General features: G+C 33.1%; 1 protein-coding gene across 1 annotated transcript in view; it reads right to left on the bottom strand.

Moving 5' to 3' along the window:
* Positions 1-5373, bottom strand: part of LOC134718171 (uncharacterized) — a 55634-nt gene extending 50261 nt beyond the window's left edge. Inside the window, exons 1-2 of the mRNA XM_063580661.1 lie at positions 5221-5373; positions 2897-2940 (exon numbers count right to left, since the gene is read on the bottom strand). Coding sequence (XP_063436731.1) covers positions 2897-2940; positions 5221-5302 — 126 coding nt within the window. The 5' untranslated portion in view covers positions 5303-5373. The remainder of the gene's footprint in view (positions 1-2896; positions 2941-5220) is intronic.
* Between the last annotated feature and the right edge of the window lie 10163 nt (positions 5374-15536).

Below are 15536 nucleotides of genomic sequence, written 5' to 3'. Positions count from 1 at the left end.
AAAGTAGACCTACTCTGACACAAAATAGTGCTTTTGATGTCCTTGTTTACTTAAACTAACAAAAAAATTTGCAGAAATGAAACTTTTGGTGAAAGATAAATATATCTAGATCATTTTAAGCCAAAATTTACTTGTCTATGAGTTTGCATTAAAAATTGAGGATTAATGCGCTCCATAGTATGCTAATTTTAGATTTCCAGAAAACCAGGTTTTTGTTTTGGAGTACTTCTATTTAAAGGTCAGTTATTTTGTTAGAAGGCTTTAAAGGTATGCTGAAAATTGGCATGTAGAAAGCTGAAACATGTACAATTCAGGATATACCTGGTTTCTATGAAGTTAAACTTAAGGTAAAAATTTTAGAAAGCTGTGAAAATTGCAAAATTTGGTTGAACAGATAGGGATTTATAATTGGTGGTCTGACACCGGTAAAGGCCTATATACGTTGATAGTGGGTCTTCCCATGGATATAACAAGCGCCTGCAGTGACTCTCTACTGTATGTGAATTCATCATGTAAAAAAAAACTTATATTTGAAGCCAGTGTGTTTTTATAAACCAACAAACCTCTTATTTAAACGACAACGTCAAAAGTAACATAAGAAACTTGTATTTTGGTGTCTGAAAACTTGACGGAAACGGCTAAGCTGTTGTTAAATACAAGTCAATGACGGAAAGGCGTAAAATGTCCGCAGTCGACCGTTACAAAAAGGGGGGAACTGAAATTCACGAACTTATAGACATCGTTGATATCTAATATTGATAGACTATGCCGGAATGGTGTATTGTCAATGTAATGGAATAGCGCCCTCCAATATGTGATGCAGATAAATAAAAAAAAACATCCCTTTTATAAGAGGGTAGTAAAGGGGGGTGGGGGTGCTTGCACGAAAAAAAAGTGGTATAAGACATAATTTCACGTTGGACATGAAATAATTTCTGCAATGAACATTGCACGAAAAATAAATACTTTTATTCGAACCTTTTGTGACTGAGTCACTGCATGTCTTCTTGAATATATTAACTCTTTCATTTACTCGATTTTCCCGATTTAGTATACAAATTTATGATACGGCTTTAAAAAGGTATGCTTGACAACCCCTCCCAAGGGTTTGAATTTTTTTATTTGAAAAAAACGAGCACGCAAAATAAGACTTTGAAAATAACGATGCACGTAAAATTAAATAACGGCAGATGACGTTGAACGAGGCATCCGTCTTGTACGACTGAACGTCAAATAAAAAAGTAAAAACACGTTGAACGTGAAATAAAAAACGGCGATCCGGCACGTTGCACGAAAATAACCCTTTACCACCCTCCTTTAATATTTGCCGCCATATATTATTTATAGCAGTGCATCAGTGGCTATTCTAAGGGTATATTTTGCCGGTCTAAATTAAAATTTCCAGTTAACGTTAATATTAAAAGAAGTCACTAAAAAGTATAATTTTTTTTTCAAACACTCTTACAAAGCATAAATCAGTAATAAAATACGTATTTACAAAAAAAAATATATCCGAATTTTCGAAGGTTCGCCTGAATAGTGAGTACATGTATAATTATACATGATGTACTAAGTACGGACTTCGCTTCATCATTATTACTTTCGATCGGTTATTTTTTATTTTGTCATCATCCGTGACAATAGCACTCGGAAAAAATGCTCCAATGGTCCCCAACTGGATAAAAGATTGTGGTCTTTGCCGCCATGAACAAAACATTAATACTTTCAAAGTTATTGAATGTACCTTGGCCAACACTTTTACACCCCAATAAATTTACAAAAAGACGCATTTAATTCTTAAATAAATGTTATCTTCATATTCGTTTCCCTTCAGACAATTGAGAATAAAAATGAAATTCATCTTCGATGAATGTATCACTGATTTCAAAAATGTGTTCATCAAAAGTAAGATCGAAATATGGGACTACGAAACTTTAACATTGAACATGTGTTACAAAATGCAAAAAAAACAGACTAGATTAGATCAAAGCGAGATGGCTACTGATACTCATCACTCTACTATTGATATGTTTAAAGTTGTCGTCGGCCTGAACAAGGACGAACTATTTGCCACTGGACGTTATAAGCAAACAAAATAAATCAAAATTGTTTTAGACTTTACTAACTGTAAATAGTGAGTGTACATAGTTTCATGACTTTTAATTAAAATCCAGTGCCAAATATTTAGGATCAGAAAAAAAGGCCATCAAGAAAAAGTTGGGCAATAAAAGACTTTCACAGAGACATCACGAGATAGAGAAATGAAGGAATATAAGTCAAAGTTTTTTACTTGCATGATTTAAATGAATTTTGGAGTTTATTACCTAGAATATTTTATTATTTTATTTTTCTGAGTTAACATTGGTAGCATTTGTAAAATAGTTATACTTTTGATCTGAGTTAATTATTCAGTTGAAGCATCATTCCAGTCAGCTAAGAGGTATTTTTTTTAAAAATAATTCTGTTTTGTCATTATGTTTGTGTATATATGTTTCTTTGTTTGAATGTAATATATCGTACCTTGTTTTGTGGAGAGGGCTATGCCTGTTGCCCAATCCAATTCAATGTATTTGAATAAAATATTGTTTAAACTAAATGAATTTAATATCCTTGCCGAAAATTTGGAAAACATATATTAATAATCACGGGACAGCCGGGACATCAGTATGGTTTCCATATATCTCGACTTGTTCAATTTGCTCGCGTCAATATAACACCATATTTTGTTTCAACGAAAGAAATGATTTTATCTCTGTATAACTGCATATAAAATGCTCCGTGTTGCTTAGTCTTTGGTTTTCTTTGTTTGTTTTTTTTTATATGGTTGTTTGTTTTTGCGTCAATTTTCATGTTTTGTCATATTTTTTATTTGTATAGAAACAAAAAAGAAACTTACCTTTATTGCATTTTGAAAATCTTCTGCTTCATCATTTGACAAATCTAAAAATTAAGTTTATCTATTAGATAATCTTTCGAATATCCTTGCATTATTAAAACAGTTCATAACTAGTAAAATCAATATATTTTCAAGGCAGTGGCTATTTAGCTGGACCATATATAAGCTCTTGTGTATAGGATTTTGAATTTTTTAATTGCTTTAACTATATATTTAATTTTTGACTTTTACATGCGTATAACATACTTAACTTAACTTTTTTTCATACCACAACCAACAGTTTCATTTCACAGTGTTTTTAAAATGTTCTTATACGTAGCTCAGCATTAATCGACACATCTCGCAAAATTCGTTCGAAAATATTCTAATTCAATACAGATTGAGTTCTTAAGTACTCGTACCCCGGATAAGATACTTGCAATAATAATTAGCACACCACTTAAAAGTATAATAGAGTTTGTTGAAATGCGATATTTGAGTTTTACAAAAAAAAAATGTTTTTTAATTTTCTTTCAAAGTGCAGAAACTTAAATTTGCTGAATTTTAAAATAATCTTTTCTCATGTTAAAGGTTTAAGTTGCTGTAATGTAAAAAAAAAAAAAAGAAGATGTGGTATGATTGTCAATGAGACAACTATCCACAAAAGACCAAAATGACACAGACATTAACAACTATAGGTCACCGTACGGCCTTTAACAATGAGCAAAGTCCATACCGCATAGTCAGCTATAAAAGGCCCCGATTAGACAATGAAAATCAATTCAAACGAGAAAACAAACGGCCTTATTTATGTAAAAAAATGAACGTCTTTTAAGACGTCTTTCGCCTAACCCACTTTTTAACAATCAGGAAATCAATACTCATTGGTTGACACGAATGTGACCTACCGAATTAGGCAATTTACCGGATTTGTAATAAAATGAGCAACACGACGAGTGCCACATGTGGAGCCTGATCTGTTTACCCTTCCGGAGTACCTGATATAACCCCCAGTTTTTGATGGGGTTCGTGTTGCTTAGTCTTTAGTTTTGTACGTTGTGTCTTGTGTTTATATTATTTGTCTATTTGAATTTTTTATTTATAGCCATGGCGTTGTCAGTTTATTTTCTATTTATGTGCTTTATTGTCCATCTGGTATCACAGTTCGCCCCTCTTTTGACGGAAGTATGTGTCATCATGTATACAACCCAACAAAGTTTTTTTATAAAATCTGCTACGTTTCAAATTACCTTTGTAGCTACCTTTTGTTTACAAATAAAATTAACATTGGCCTTTGTTGAAAGTAAAAATTTAAAAAAAAATAAGTATGTTTTTTACGTAAGTATGTGTTTATACTTATCGTTCAGTGAATTTATTTGGTTGACCAAGGAAAACAATAACACTATATGAAGAGACAACTATCCACAAAAAACCAAAATGACACAGACACTTTTAACAGGTTGGGAACAAACCCCCTGGATGGTGATTATACCTGTATAGAGGGATAAACCTTCTTTAGAGGGATAAAATTATCCCTCTATAGAGGGGTATTTGTGTTTGCACTGGATTTAAAGCAAATAAGGGCAGAATGGCATTTTCTAATTATATTGGCTATAATCTCTAGCAGTAAGTGCATCAACATATGCACTTCACTAAAAATTGGGATAACCCGTTTTCTGCTAAAGTGACAAAACTTGAAATCTATTGTATACCTATCTGAACACCTGATCAACATCAAAAGCAATAGTTGACCTTTAAATTTCATGTTAAATCTAACAATAGACAAAAATGATATAAATTCTGTTCAGTGAGGCATAAGTGAGTAGAATTTACCTGATCATCACAGCTTTCAATCATGGTGAACAATAGATTTTATATTTAGTCAGATAAGCAGCAAACTCGGCATGTGCATATTAAAATAAGTACATGAATTGGTGCATCAACTGTTGCAGGTTACTGCCATAATAAGTAGAGAATGCCATTCTGTCCTGCTTTGATTTAAATCCAGTCTAAACAAAAATACCCCTCTATAGAGGGATAATTTTATCCCTCTATAGAAGGTTTATCCCTCTATACAGGTATAATCACCATAGAGAGGGTTTGTTCCCAACCTATTTAAAACAACTAAAGGTCACCGTACGGCCTTCAACAATGAGCAAAGCCCATACCGCATAGTCAGCTATATTATTCCCCGATTAGACAATGTAAAACAATTCAAACGAGAAAACAACTAACGGCCTTATTTATGTAAAAAATGAACAAAAACAAATATGTAACACATAAACAAACGATAAGGCTCCTGACTTGGGACAGGCACATACATAAATAATGTGGCGGGTTATTACCTTTAAATGATTTCTTCAAATAAACTGCATCAGATATTTCAAGTGTCAGAACTAAAACCACCAGAAATTTGACGGGAACCATATTCACTGCTGTCCGTGGGGAATTTTGACCACTGTCCACTGTCACAACGTTCTGACTAACATCTCAAACAATTAAATAGTAAAGTGGGGCACTACAATGTAACAAGGTATTTTCCCCAGCTATTTTTGTATTATTTCATGCAACAATATTGCAGGATAAATTTATTAATGGCACCATGCAAATTAAAAACAAAAATCAACAAAAAGAATAACTATTTTAGTCTTGTTTGATTTCAAGTCATAGATTTATGTATACAATACTTAACATGCTCATGAGGTGCGTATGGGGCATAAATCATACAACGCCCTTTAATAAATATCTTCTGTCAGTTTGTTTTCCAAACATGTACATGTAAGGAAGTAAAAATTGAAAACTAGGATATATATATCCTGTTTCTTTTCTTTCTAATACATGTTTCAAGAATATAACAGATTGCGTTGTTAAAGTAAAGTTACACAGACAGAGGAATGTTGACAATGGTCTACTCGACTTGATTTCGGTATTTATATCCATCCGTCAGTCAAGTATGTGTACGAACTATTTGCCACTGGTCATCAAGCCAGCCAAAGTCAATTGATCAGTAAGAAAGGCAGCTATGTTTATTAAATTATTTTACAAATATCGTAAATCTAATCTTGAATTATTTTTTATAGTCCTGAAGCTGCATGAGATATTTGCTGTATTGGACGTTAAGAAACTAACAATCAATCATATTTTATTAGTTTAAACATATTTTTTATAGTGGATTCGGAAACACATTTTACCACTTATATATTAATCCCTTTCCACTTTACTGGTGCGAATGCTGCCTTGTAGCGGCACTAACCTGTTCTTTATCGAAATTAAACACGGGCCTGCCATTTTATCGTCCACTTCCGTTGGACTATCATCGTTTCACAAGACTGTACTCGCAAATGGTATCAAGGGAGAGGCGAAAATTAAATACCCGAAATTTTAATTAGATATTGTTTTTTAATGATAACATATCTTAGACAGATGGGAATGGACAACATAATTTTGTTACTGAAAAATGATTTTAGTTGTTTTTTATGTTGTTTTTTTAATTTGTCTGCAAATCTCTAATGTCAAATTTTAAAACATACGTTCAACTTCATCAAGCGAAGTTGATCTTAGATGGATTTAAATATCTAGGCATATTTCGAGTTATACTTTTAGACTTTATTATATACATACTAATTTCATATGTTCTAGCCCTGCTTAAAGTTAAAGTGTAAATAATTATATCCTACTAAAGAGACATTAATCTAAAGCTAGTGGATACAGTGTGTTGTATATCAATTTTTCCTTTTTTGTTTTGGTGGAGGAATTTAGAACAGTTAATATATTCTTTACTTAAACAGAGTATTTTTTTATATATATCAAATTGGGAAACAGAATATTTTTTTTTAAGAAAAAAAAAATATACCCCTTCCCTTGAAACTAAATGAGACTTGAGACTGTCATTAAAGTGAGAGGGTGACCGCTATAGAACCAGGTTTGATCCACCATTTTCTACATTTGAAAATGCCTGTACCAAGTCAGGAATATGACAGTTCTTGTCCATTCGTTTTTGATGCGTTTTATTATTTGATTTTGCCATGTTATTATGGACTTTCCGAATTGATTTTCCTCTAAGTTCAGTATTTTTGTGATTTTACTTTTACCTTCTGCAGTACAAGGAAAAAATGACTATTTTACATGAATTGGAAAATTAAATTATTTTTTTTTTTTTGGGGGGGGGGGGGGGACCTGCCCCTTACAACATTTCGATCTTGATCTCGAAATTATTGAATTAAGATAAATTGGGCCCATTTTCTCACAAATCTTATTTCTGTGTTCACGAATGCGCTTACGAGTTCCTCGATTGTTATTTCTATAATAGAAATACGAAGATGTGGTGTGAGTGCCAATGAGAAAACTACTTACATTCAAGTTACAATTTATAGAAGCAAACCATTATAGGTCAAGGAACGATCTTCAACACGGAGCCTTGACTCACTCCGAACAGCATGCTATAAAGGGTCGCAAAATATTACTGAACGTGTAAAACCTTTCAAACGGGATAACCAACGGTATAATATATGGAGAAAAAAAACGAGAAACGAGAAACACTTATGAACCACAGCAACTAACAATAATATGACCATGTCTGTTTATTCAAATATTTCCGTTTCAAAATAAAGTAAACTAAAGTTACCCAAAAAATAAAATATGTTTATCTGTACTACAAATGTATAACCGTCACTAGTTTTTATCTAATCTGCATTACATTCTGATAACCTTATAATAAATTGTGATTAAACAGAAAATAAACATTTCGCTGTTGGTAAGTTTTTTTTCCCTCAAATATATTACAATGGAGCTACCATTTTTGATGGGGGATGTGGGGAAGGGAGAAGTTTCTGTCCTGGATTATCTTATTTTATTACTTTAACCTGCCTTTTATTAAATAAATTGTCTTCCTGCCTTTTTTTTATTAAGCACAGTGTCTCATCTTGCCTTTTTTTCTTCAAATTTCATTCTGCCCTACCCCGCCCCATAAAAATCAAATGGTAGCCACTTAACACTGTATTGATTGCTTTAACCCATTGTTTGATGTTGAAACCCAGACTTTCCGTTTGTTTTACTTCCACATTGATTGAAATTCTATGAAACTGTCATACAAGTGAGACTCATAGGTTTATCTAGCTAAAACCTAGTTTAATACACCATTTTCTACATAAAAGAAATGACTGTAATACGTCAGAAATATTAAATATGTTTTCAATTCATTTTTCTGAGCTTTTGATTTTGTCATTGAATAAGGGTCTTTCCGTTTGAATCCATGGAGTATTTTTGTTATTGTACTTTTTACCTATACCCACAAATGTAAGGACTCGGGGTTCTTTTCTACTTCATTTTACTATGCGATTTTATGGGTGTTTGTTTACTCTAAATTGACCAGAGGTATATGAGAGAGGTAAGATATAAAAAAAACCGACCACATCGTTACATCGAAAGCTCAAGCCTCTGTTAATCTTGCTTTTTTAAAATTTTATTTTCAATCATTTGAGTGTGGCGTCCATTACGAAGAACTCCGTGTAGTGTATGTACACTATTGTTTAGCGGGGTCAATCTAGAGCCCCGGCGCTTCTATGTACGGGTTTTTCTCAATCTTTGAAGACCCATTAGTGCATAGGTTATTGTTTGCCTATTTTTCTATTTCGTTTGATTGGCCATTTATTCTGCCTGCACTTTCATTCTCTCATCTGCAAACAGCCCTCTAGACCATCATATAAAGAAACAATGGTGATGATAAAGTATGCAATTCCGAAAATTTACCGTCTCCGAAAAATTCAATTCAAAAATTGTTTATCGGCCTTTTTGCCCCAGACGACTATTGAAAAGGCTACATACATAATCACGAGTCTCTTTTATCTGTTATCAGCTTGTTATGTATGTAAGTATGACTGTACTTTCTGTCACTAACCGTGATGTGAACGGTTCGACTTTGGACGATTTGGTTATATGTTATCAGTTTATAGTCATACATCTTTTCCGTCTCAAAAGTGATATAAGTTTAACATTTGTCGAATTATTGATATCGTTCTCTGTCTTTATCCCTTTTAGGAAATGTGAGCTGTCGTCATCACTTGGTGGCGTTCGTCGTCTTCGTCCATCGTCGTCCGTCCGTGGTAAACTGTTTCAAAGATCTTCTCTCAAACTAATGAACCAATATCAAACATCATTAGGGTATCTATAATTAAGTTTGTGTTTTATTATCTGTTTCTTAAAAAACATAACCGCCAAGGTAAAAATAGATTTTAGGGGTTAAATGCGGTTTTTAGCTTATATCTTAAAAAACCAAAGCATTTAGAGCAAACCAGACATGGGATAGAAATGTTTATTAGGTCAAATTCTATAAGCCCTGAGTTTTATAGATGAAAATAAAAACCCATTGTTGGGTTGCTGTTACTTTTAAATTGTAATTTTAAGGAAACTTTTCTGTTTGGTTATTATCTTGAATATCATAATAGATAAGAATAAATTGTAACAGAACAAAATGTTCATTAACGTAAGATCTATAATAAAAAAAACTTCATATGACCAAATCTTTCAATTGACCCCTTAAGGAGTTATAGCCCTTATAGTACAATTTTACACAATTTGTTTACTAGTATCATGTTTTCTAACTTTAAACAATCTTCTCCTCTATAACTACTGAATTAAATTTAATCAAACTTTAGCTGAATGATTCTTTTTTTATCTAGTTACTTTTATCTCAAAAACTAAAGCATTTAGAACAAATCAGACAAAAAGAATTCACGAGGTCAAGGCCTACCTGCCTTGAAATTATTATCCAAATTAGGTATCTAGATGTAAGGTTATTGTCCTTGAATTGAGTAAACTTTGCATCTTTAGGTTATTGTCTTGAATATTATTATAGATAAAGATAAACTGTAAACAGTAGCAATGTTAAGCAAAGTTAGATTTCGAATAAGTTTACATGACGAAAATTGTCAATTGACCTCTTAAAGACATTTTTTCCCAATTTGTTCATCTTGTTTGTTTATTAAATTAGTAATCAAAGGTACCATGCCTACTATTTAATACGCCAGACGCGCGTTTCGTCTACATAACTGAAGACTCATCAGTGACGCTCAGATCAAAATAGCTATAAAGCCAAACAAGTACAAACTTGAAGAGCATTGAGGACCCAAAATTCTAAAAAAGTTGTGCCAAATTCGGCTTAGGTTATTTAAAACAAGTCTTCTCCTTTGAAACCACTGAATGATTTTCAGATTATCTAGTATAAATTTTGTATTTTATTTCCTTGTACGTCAAGAAACATAGCCACCATGGCCAAATTGAAACACAATCACTGTCACTGTGGTAAAATGCATATTTTTATTGCGTTTGAAGAAAATATGACCGATACTAAGAACAGTTAAATGTCATTCTTAAGCCATTCATTAATATATATTGAAAAGCAAAAATAGTCATGGATGAAAGATTTAAGCAAAACACTACAAGTGATCAATTAAGCCTCTTGAGAACCTTTTGTTCTAATCGGTATCTCTTAAAGGTAGAAGTCAAAGTCATATAGACCCAATGTTGTAATATTAACATGAAAAACCAGCCAAATATTTAAGATTGTCTTTCAAACGTAACCATTGGCAACAAGACATTGCTTTAGACGAAGAATTAGTTGTATATAATTCAGTGATAATTTCTTGAACGCATTGTACCAGGGACTTTCCCGATAAATATCGGAAAGGCATATGTTTATTGAGGAATCGTATCATCTGCACAATCTTGATCCTGTCGCATATTTACTGCCAACGTATAAGCTTGCTGACAGCTTTGTCTTAGAATCTTTTTTAAGGAGATGTACGTACTTCAGGGTTAGGCATATTTGTCCGATGTCCGACCTCTTGGTTTTTCTATCTACGATACTGGCTAAAATAGTGTGCACCATAACAATTTTTAGCTCACCGTACCTGAAATTTCAAGTGAGCTTTTCTCATCACTTGTCGTCCGTCGTCCGTCGTCCGTCGTCCGTCGTCTGTCATCCGTCGTTAACTTTTACAAAAATCTTCTCCTCTGCAACTACTGGACCAAATTTTACCAAACTTGGTCACAATCATCATTGGGTATCTAGTTTAAAAATGTGTCGGATGACCCGTCCAACTAACAAAGATGGCCGCCATGGCTAAAATAGAACATTGGGGTAAAATGAAGATTTTTGCTTATATCTCTGAAACTAAAGCATTAAGAGCAAATTTGACAGGAGTACAATTGTTCATCCGGTAAGGATCTATATGTCCCCAAATTTTCAGACAAATCGAACAATCCGTTGTTGGATTGCCGCCCTTGAATGAGTAATTTTAAGGAGATTTTGCAGTATTTGGTTATTATCTTGAATAATATTATAGATAGAGATAAATTCTAAACAGCAATAATGTTCAGCATAGTAAGATCTACAAATAGTTCAACGTGACTAAAATGGTCAATTGACCACTTAAAGAAATATTGTCCTTTATAGTAATTTTTTAACAAAATTTTGTAATTTTTTATTCATCTAACATAAATCTTCTCCTCTGAAACTATCAAGACACATATAACTAAGTCACAATCATTATTTGGGTATCTAGCTTAGATAATGTGTCCGATGGTTCAGCCAGTCAACGAACATGGCAGCCAAGGCTCGCTCAAAGTAAAACATAAGGGTAAAATGCAGTTTTTGGCTTAAATCTCTGAAAATTAAGCTTTGAGAGGAAAATTGACACACGGTAAAATTGTTCTTCAAGAAAAATCTATCTTTCCTGAAATTTTAAGACGAATCTGACAAGCCTTGTTGGGTTGCTGCCTCTGAATTAGAAATTTTAAGGGATTTTTGCAGTTGTTGGTTATTATCTTGAATATTATTATGGATAGAGATAAACTGTAAACAGCAATAATGTACAGCAAAGTAAGATATACAAAATTTAATATTTAAGCATGACTAAAATGGTCAATTGACCCCATACTGAGTTATTGCCCATTAAAGTCAAATTTAACAATTTTTCGTTTTTTTTTGTTTTTTTTTACTTTAGTCTTTTCCGGAAATAACTGAGAAAAATTTAAGCAAACTTGGGCACAATCAGCATTAGGGTAATATAGTTTCAAAAAATGTGCCTGATGACCCTGCCTGCCAACCAACATTGCAGACATGGCTAAAAATAGAACATAGGGGTTAACATGCATTAATTGTAAATAAAAATGTCAGGTTAGCAACACAGGCTCCTTGGAGCCTCTAGTTTTCTGTTCATATAAGATTCAATAGCTCACGAAAGGTCATTTGGCAAAATTTAAGCACTTTCTAGATTTATTTTATTTTGACTAGAATCCCAAATGATACCAATCCAAATATAAGGTTAAGTCCGTGTCATCTTTTCACACCATTTTTTAAAAGCTCAATATCTCAGAAAACTCTATATTTTTTGTTTTTTATTTTCCTTAACTAATGCTCTTATTACTTTCTCAGTCGTTTAATCCCCCATTTTTCTACATAGAGAATGCCTGTACCAAGTCAGGAATATGACAGTTGTTAGCCCTTCGTTTGATGTGTTTGAGCTTTTGATTTTACCACTAGATTAGGATTTATATCTAGAAATTGACTATGAGGGTCGGTTGAAAAGAAGACTTTACGACAAAAGAGATAATTTCAGGTTCCCAGTAGTGAAGCATTGGGAATCTGTGTAATATCATCATTTTGTAAATTTTACGGACGCCATCACGAGTTGGTTGACCGTTATGGAATATCTGTTATATAGATACTATCGGATATGTTCCTTATGTCGTAACTACAATCCCGTTCCTTTTTCACGAATGGGACATACTGAATTAGACGTTTTACCTTTATTTGTGACATTTTTACCTTTTGTGTCTGTTTGTTTTGTTCACACATCATTGTCAATATTATTAAATTTGATGCGACTGTCGTATAAGTGAGAGGTTTAGCGCTATAAAATCAGGTTCAAGCCACAATGTTCTACATCTAAAAATGCCTGTACCAAGTCAGGAATATGACAGTTCTTGTCCATTCGTTTTTTGTTATTTAATTTTGCCATGTGGTTATGGAGTTTCCGAATTGATTTTCCTCTAATAGGTTCAGTATTTTTGTGATTTTACTTTTTTTTGATGACCAGGTTTCGCAAAACGGTGAACTTGAATCGATATTTTTATTGTAGGAATTGTCTTTGATTGCAACAAGCTGTGTCAAACAATATTAAACGTTGTAGTTCCATTTCATAGTTTTTTCAACGCTAACACTTGCTTTAAGAAATGCAGTGGTCCTGGCTACTTTTAAGTTGGATAGCGGAATAGGCGTGAAAAGGATTCCCTTTTTGTCGTATTGATGTTTTGAGTTCAAACCCCGCTCATGCGGGTGCACTCGACTCCAATCTTAAATGACTAGGATTTGTCAGTTTTCCTATCAAAGGTCAGTGGTTTTCTCTGGGAACTCCGGCAATAAAAAACTGACCGCCACGGAATAGCCTAACTGTGGTGCGTAAAAGTGGCGTTCAAACACCAAAAACCAAAACAAAACTTTTACCATTAGCCCAGTAGTGAACAGGAAAAATATAACAAAGGGAAAATTCAAACCGAAAAGTTCCTTATCAAATGGTAAAATCTAAGGCTCAAACACATCAAAAGAATGGAAAACAACTGTCATCATCCTAACTAGACACAGCCCATTTCCTGATGTAGAAAATGTTGGATTAAACTTGGTTTAAAAGACTTTTAACGGCTATGTTACTTTTAATACAATAGTAAACCATTACCATTACTATTTAGAAACATAATCAAAGAATACATAATTGCTTAAACCAACAATGTTTGTTATTGACTCATACTAATGATTACTAATGATTACAATATGTATCCGGCCACGTCCTCTTGTATTTTTGTCCATCTGATGAGGTAAGCCTTTTTCAATTGATTATTATAACTGTTCTTATGTTGTACTTTTATACCAGTGTCCGTGGTAAGGGGGAGGTTTGGGATCCCACTAACATGTTTAACCCCGCCACATTATTTATGTATATGCCTGTCCCAAGTCTGGAGCCTGTAATTCAGTGGTTTTCGTTTGTTTATGTGTTACATATTTGTTTTTCGTTCATTTTTTTTTATAAATAAGGCCGTTAGTTTTCTCTTTTGAATTGTTTTACATTGTCTTATCGGGGCCTTTTATAGCTGACTATGCGGTATGGACTTTGCTCATTGTTGAAGGCCGTACGGTGACCTATAGTTGTTAATGTCTGTGTCGTCATTTGTGTCTCTTGTGGACAATTGTCTCAATATAACATCTATATTATTGGTAATCAATGGAAATTTAGAAAACTAGTAAACATTTGCCAGAAAAACTACTATTATTTACGATTTTGCAGAACCGACACATAGCCAATCATATGCCATTATTGAATTTGCCATTGAATGACTGTTATCCTTATCCCTGTCCAGGTTTGAATATACTGTTGATCCTTTTGGAATTAATAAGCTCCTACGTAGTGGGTTTTTGATTTAAAACATCACTGAAGAGACATTACCTGTCGACATGTTCATTTGAAGCAGTACAATATGTACCATTGTTGGTATTATCCGGTATTTATTATTCATATAGATTGTTGTTTTTTGTTGTTGTATAAACTGCAGTTTCTATAAATACATTTGCATTGATAGATATATTGATAAAAAAAGTTCTCATTATAGGCAATGAAGAAATCATTCTACTTGTTATACCAAATACTTGAATGAATGTTGATGACGCTTCCAGCTGCAAGGAACAAGACATGCAGTTTTACAAACCTTCATAAGTAAGTATTCATTGTGTAGTTATAACCTAGAGAATTTCGCAGTCAATATGACTTGCTATGGTGCTGTATGATATACGGATGCTACATGTACAACCTGATCATTTGACATTCCCGAAGCATGATATCATCGCTGGATTTGAGTTTGGATCTTATTGGTCATTCATTAGTTTTCTGTTTGGTGAAATTGGCTCGAAAAGTGTATATTTTGTAGTCATTTATTTCAAAGATCAAAGATGAATAGTGAATCTTCTGTAACTTTTAATGGCTATTAGATTACAACACAACCTAGCCAATTAACAAAGAACCTGCTTTAAAGGAATAATATGAGGATTTTCTCAATATTTTGTCAATATTTTGGTAATTGTCCTGAAAGTTTACAATACAGATCCAGTATCCGAACTTCACAATTAGATTGGACGGATAACTTTGTTGAGCACCTGTTATTATGGGATTGTTTTAAAGTATCATTCTGTATTCTGCAAACGTGGAACAATTTGTAACTAGAAGTACGTCGTTGATTATAAACCGGTGTAGTCTTAACTGACAGGCATTGTACGATCCAAATATTTAAAATAATCAGAACAAATGGCATATTTTCAAAAGTTGTACCTTTAAGCCTAAGGTGAACAAAAATAAGTTCATTTCTAATGTTGGTTCAAGATGATGGTCCTTCGAAAGTCTTGACAAGTTCAATTATAAAACATGATTTTTTTTTAATAAGATGTCGTTGTTTCTGTAAGTTGTTTTTTTTAGCTCACCTGGCCCGTGAGCTCTTCTCATCACTTTGCGTCCGACGTCTGTCGTCTTTAACTTTAACAAAAATCTTCTCCTCTGAAACTACCGGGCCAAATTAAACCAAACTTGTTTATCTAGTTAAAAAATGTGTCCAGTGACCC

This window comes from Mytilus trossulus, chromosome 5 (genome assembly GCF_036588685.1).
Source record: "Mytilus trossulus isolate FHL-02 chromosome 5, PNRI_Mtr1.1.1.hap1, whole genome shotgun sequence".
NCBI lineage: Eukaryota > Metazoa > Mollusca > Bivalvia > Mytilida > Mytilidae > Mytilus > Mytilus trossulus.
Note: the sequence above shows the minus strand (reverse complement) of the source record. Positions and strands in the feature narration are given on the sequence as shown.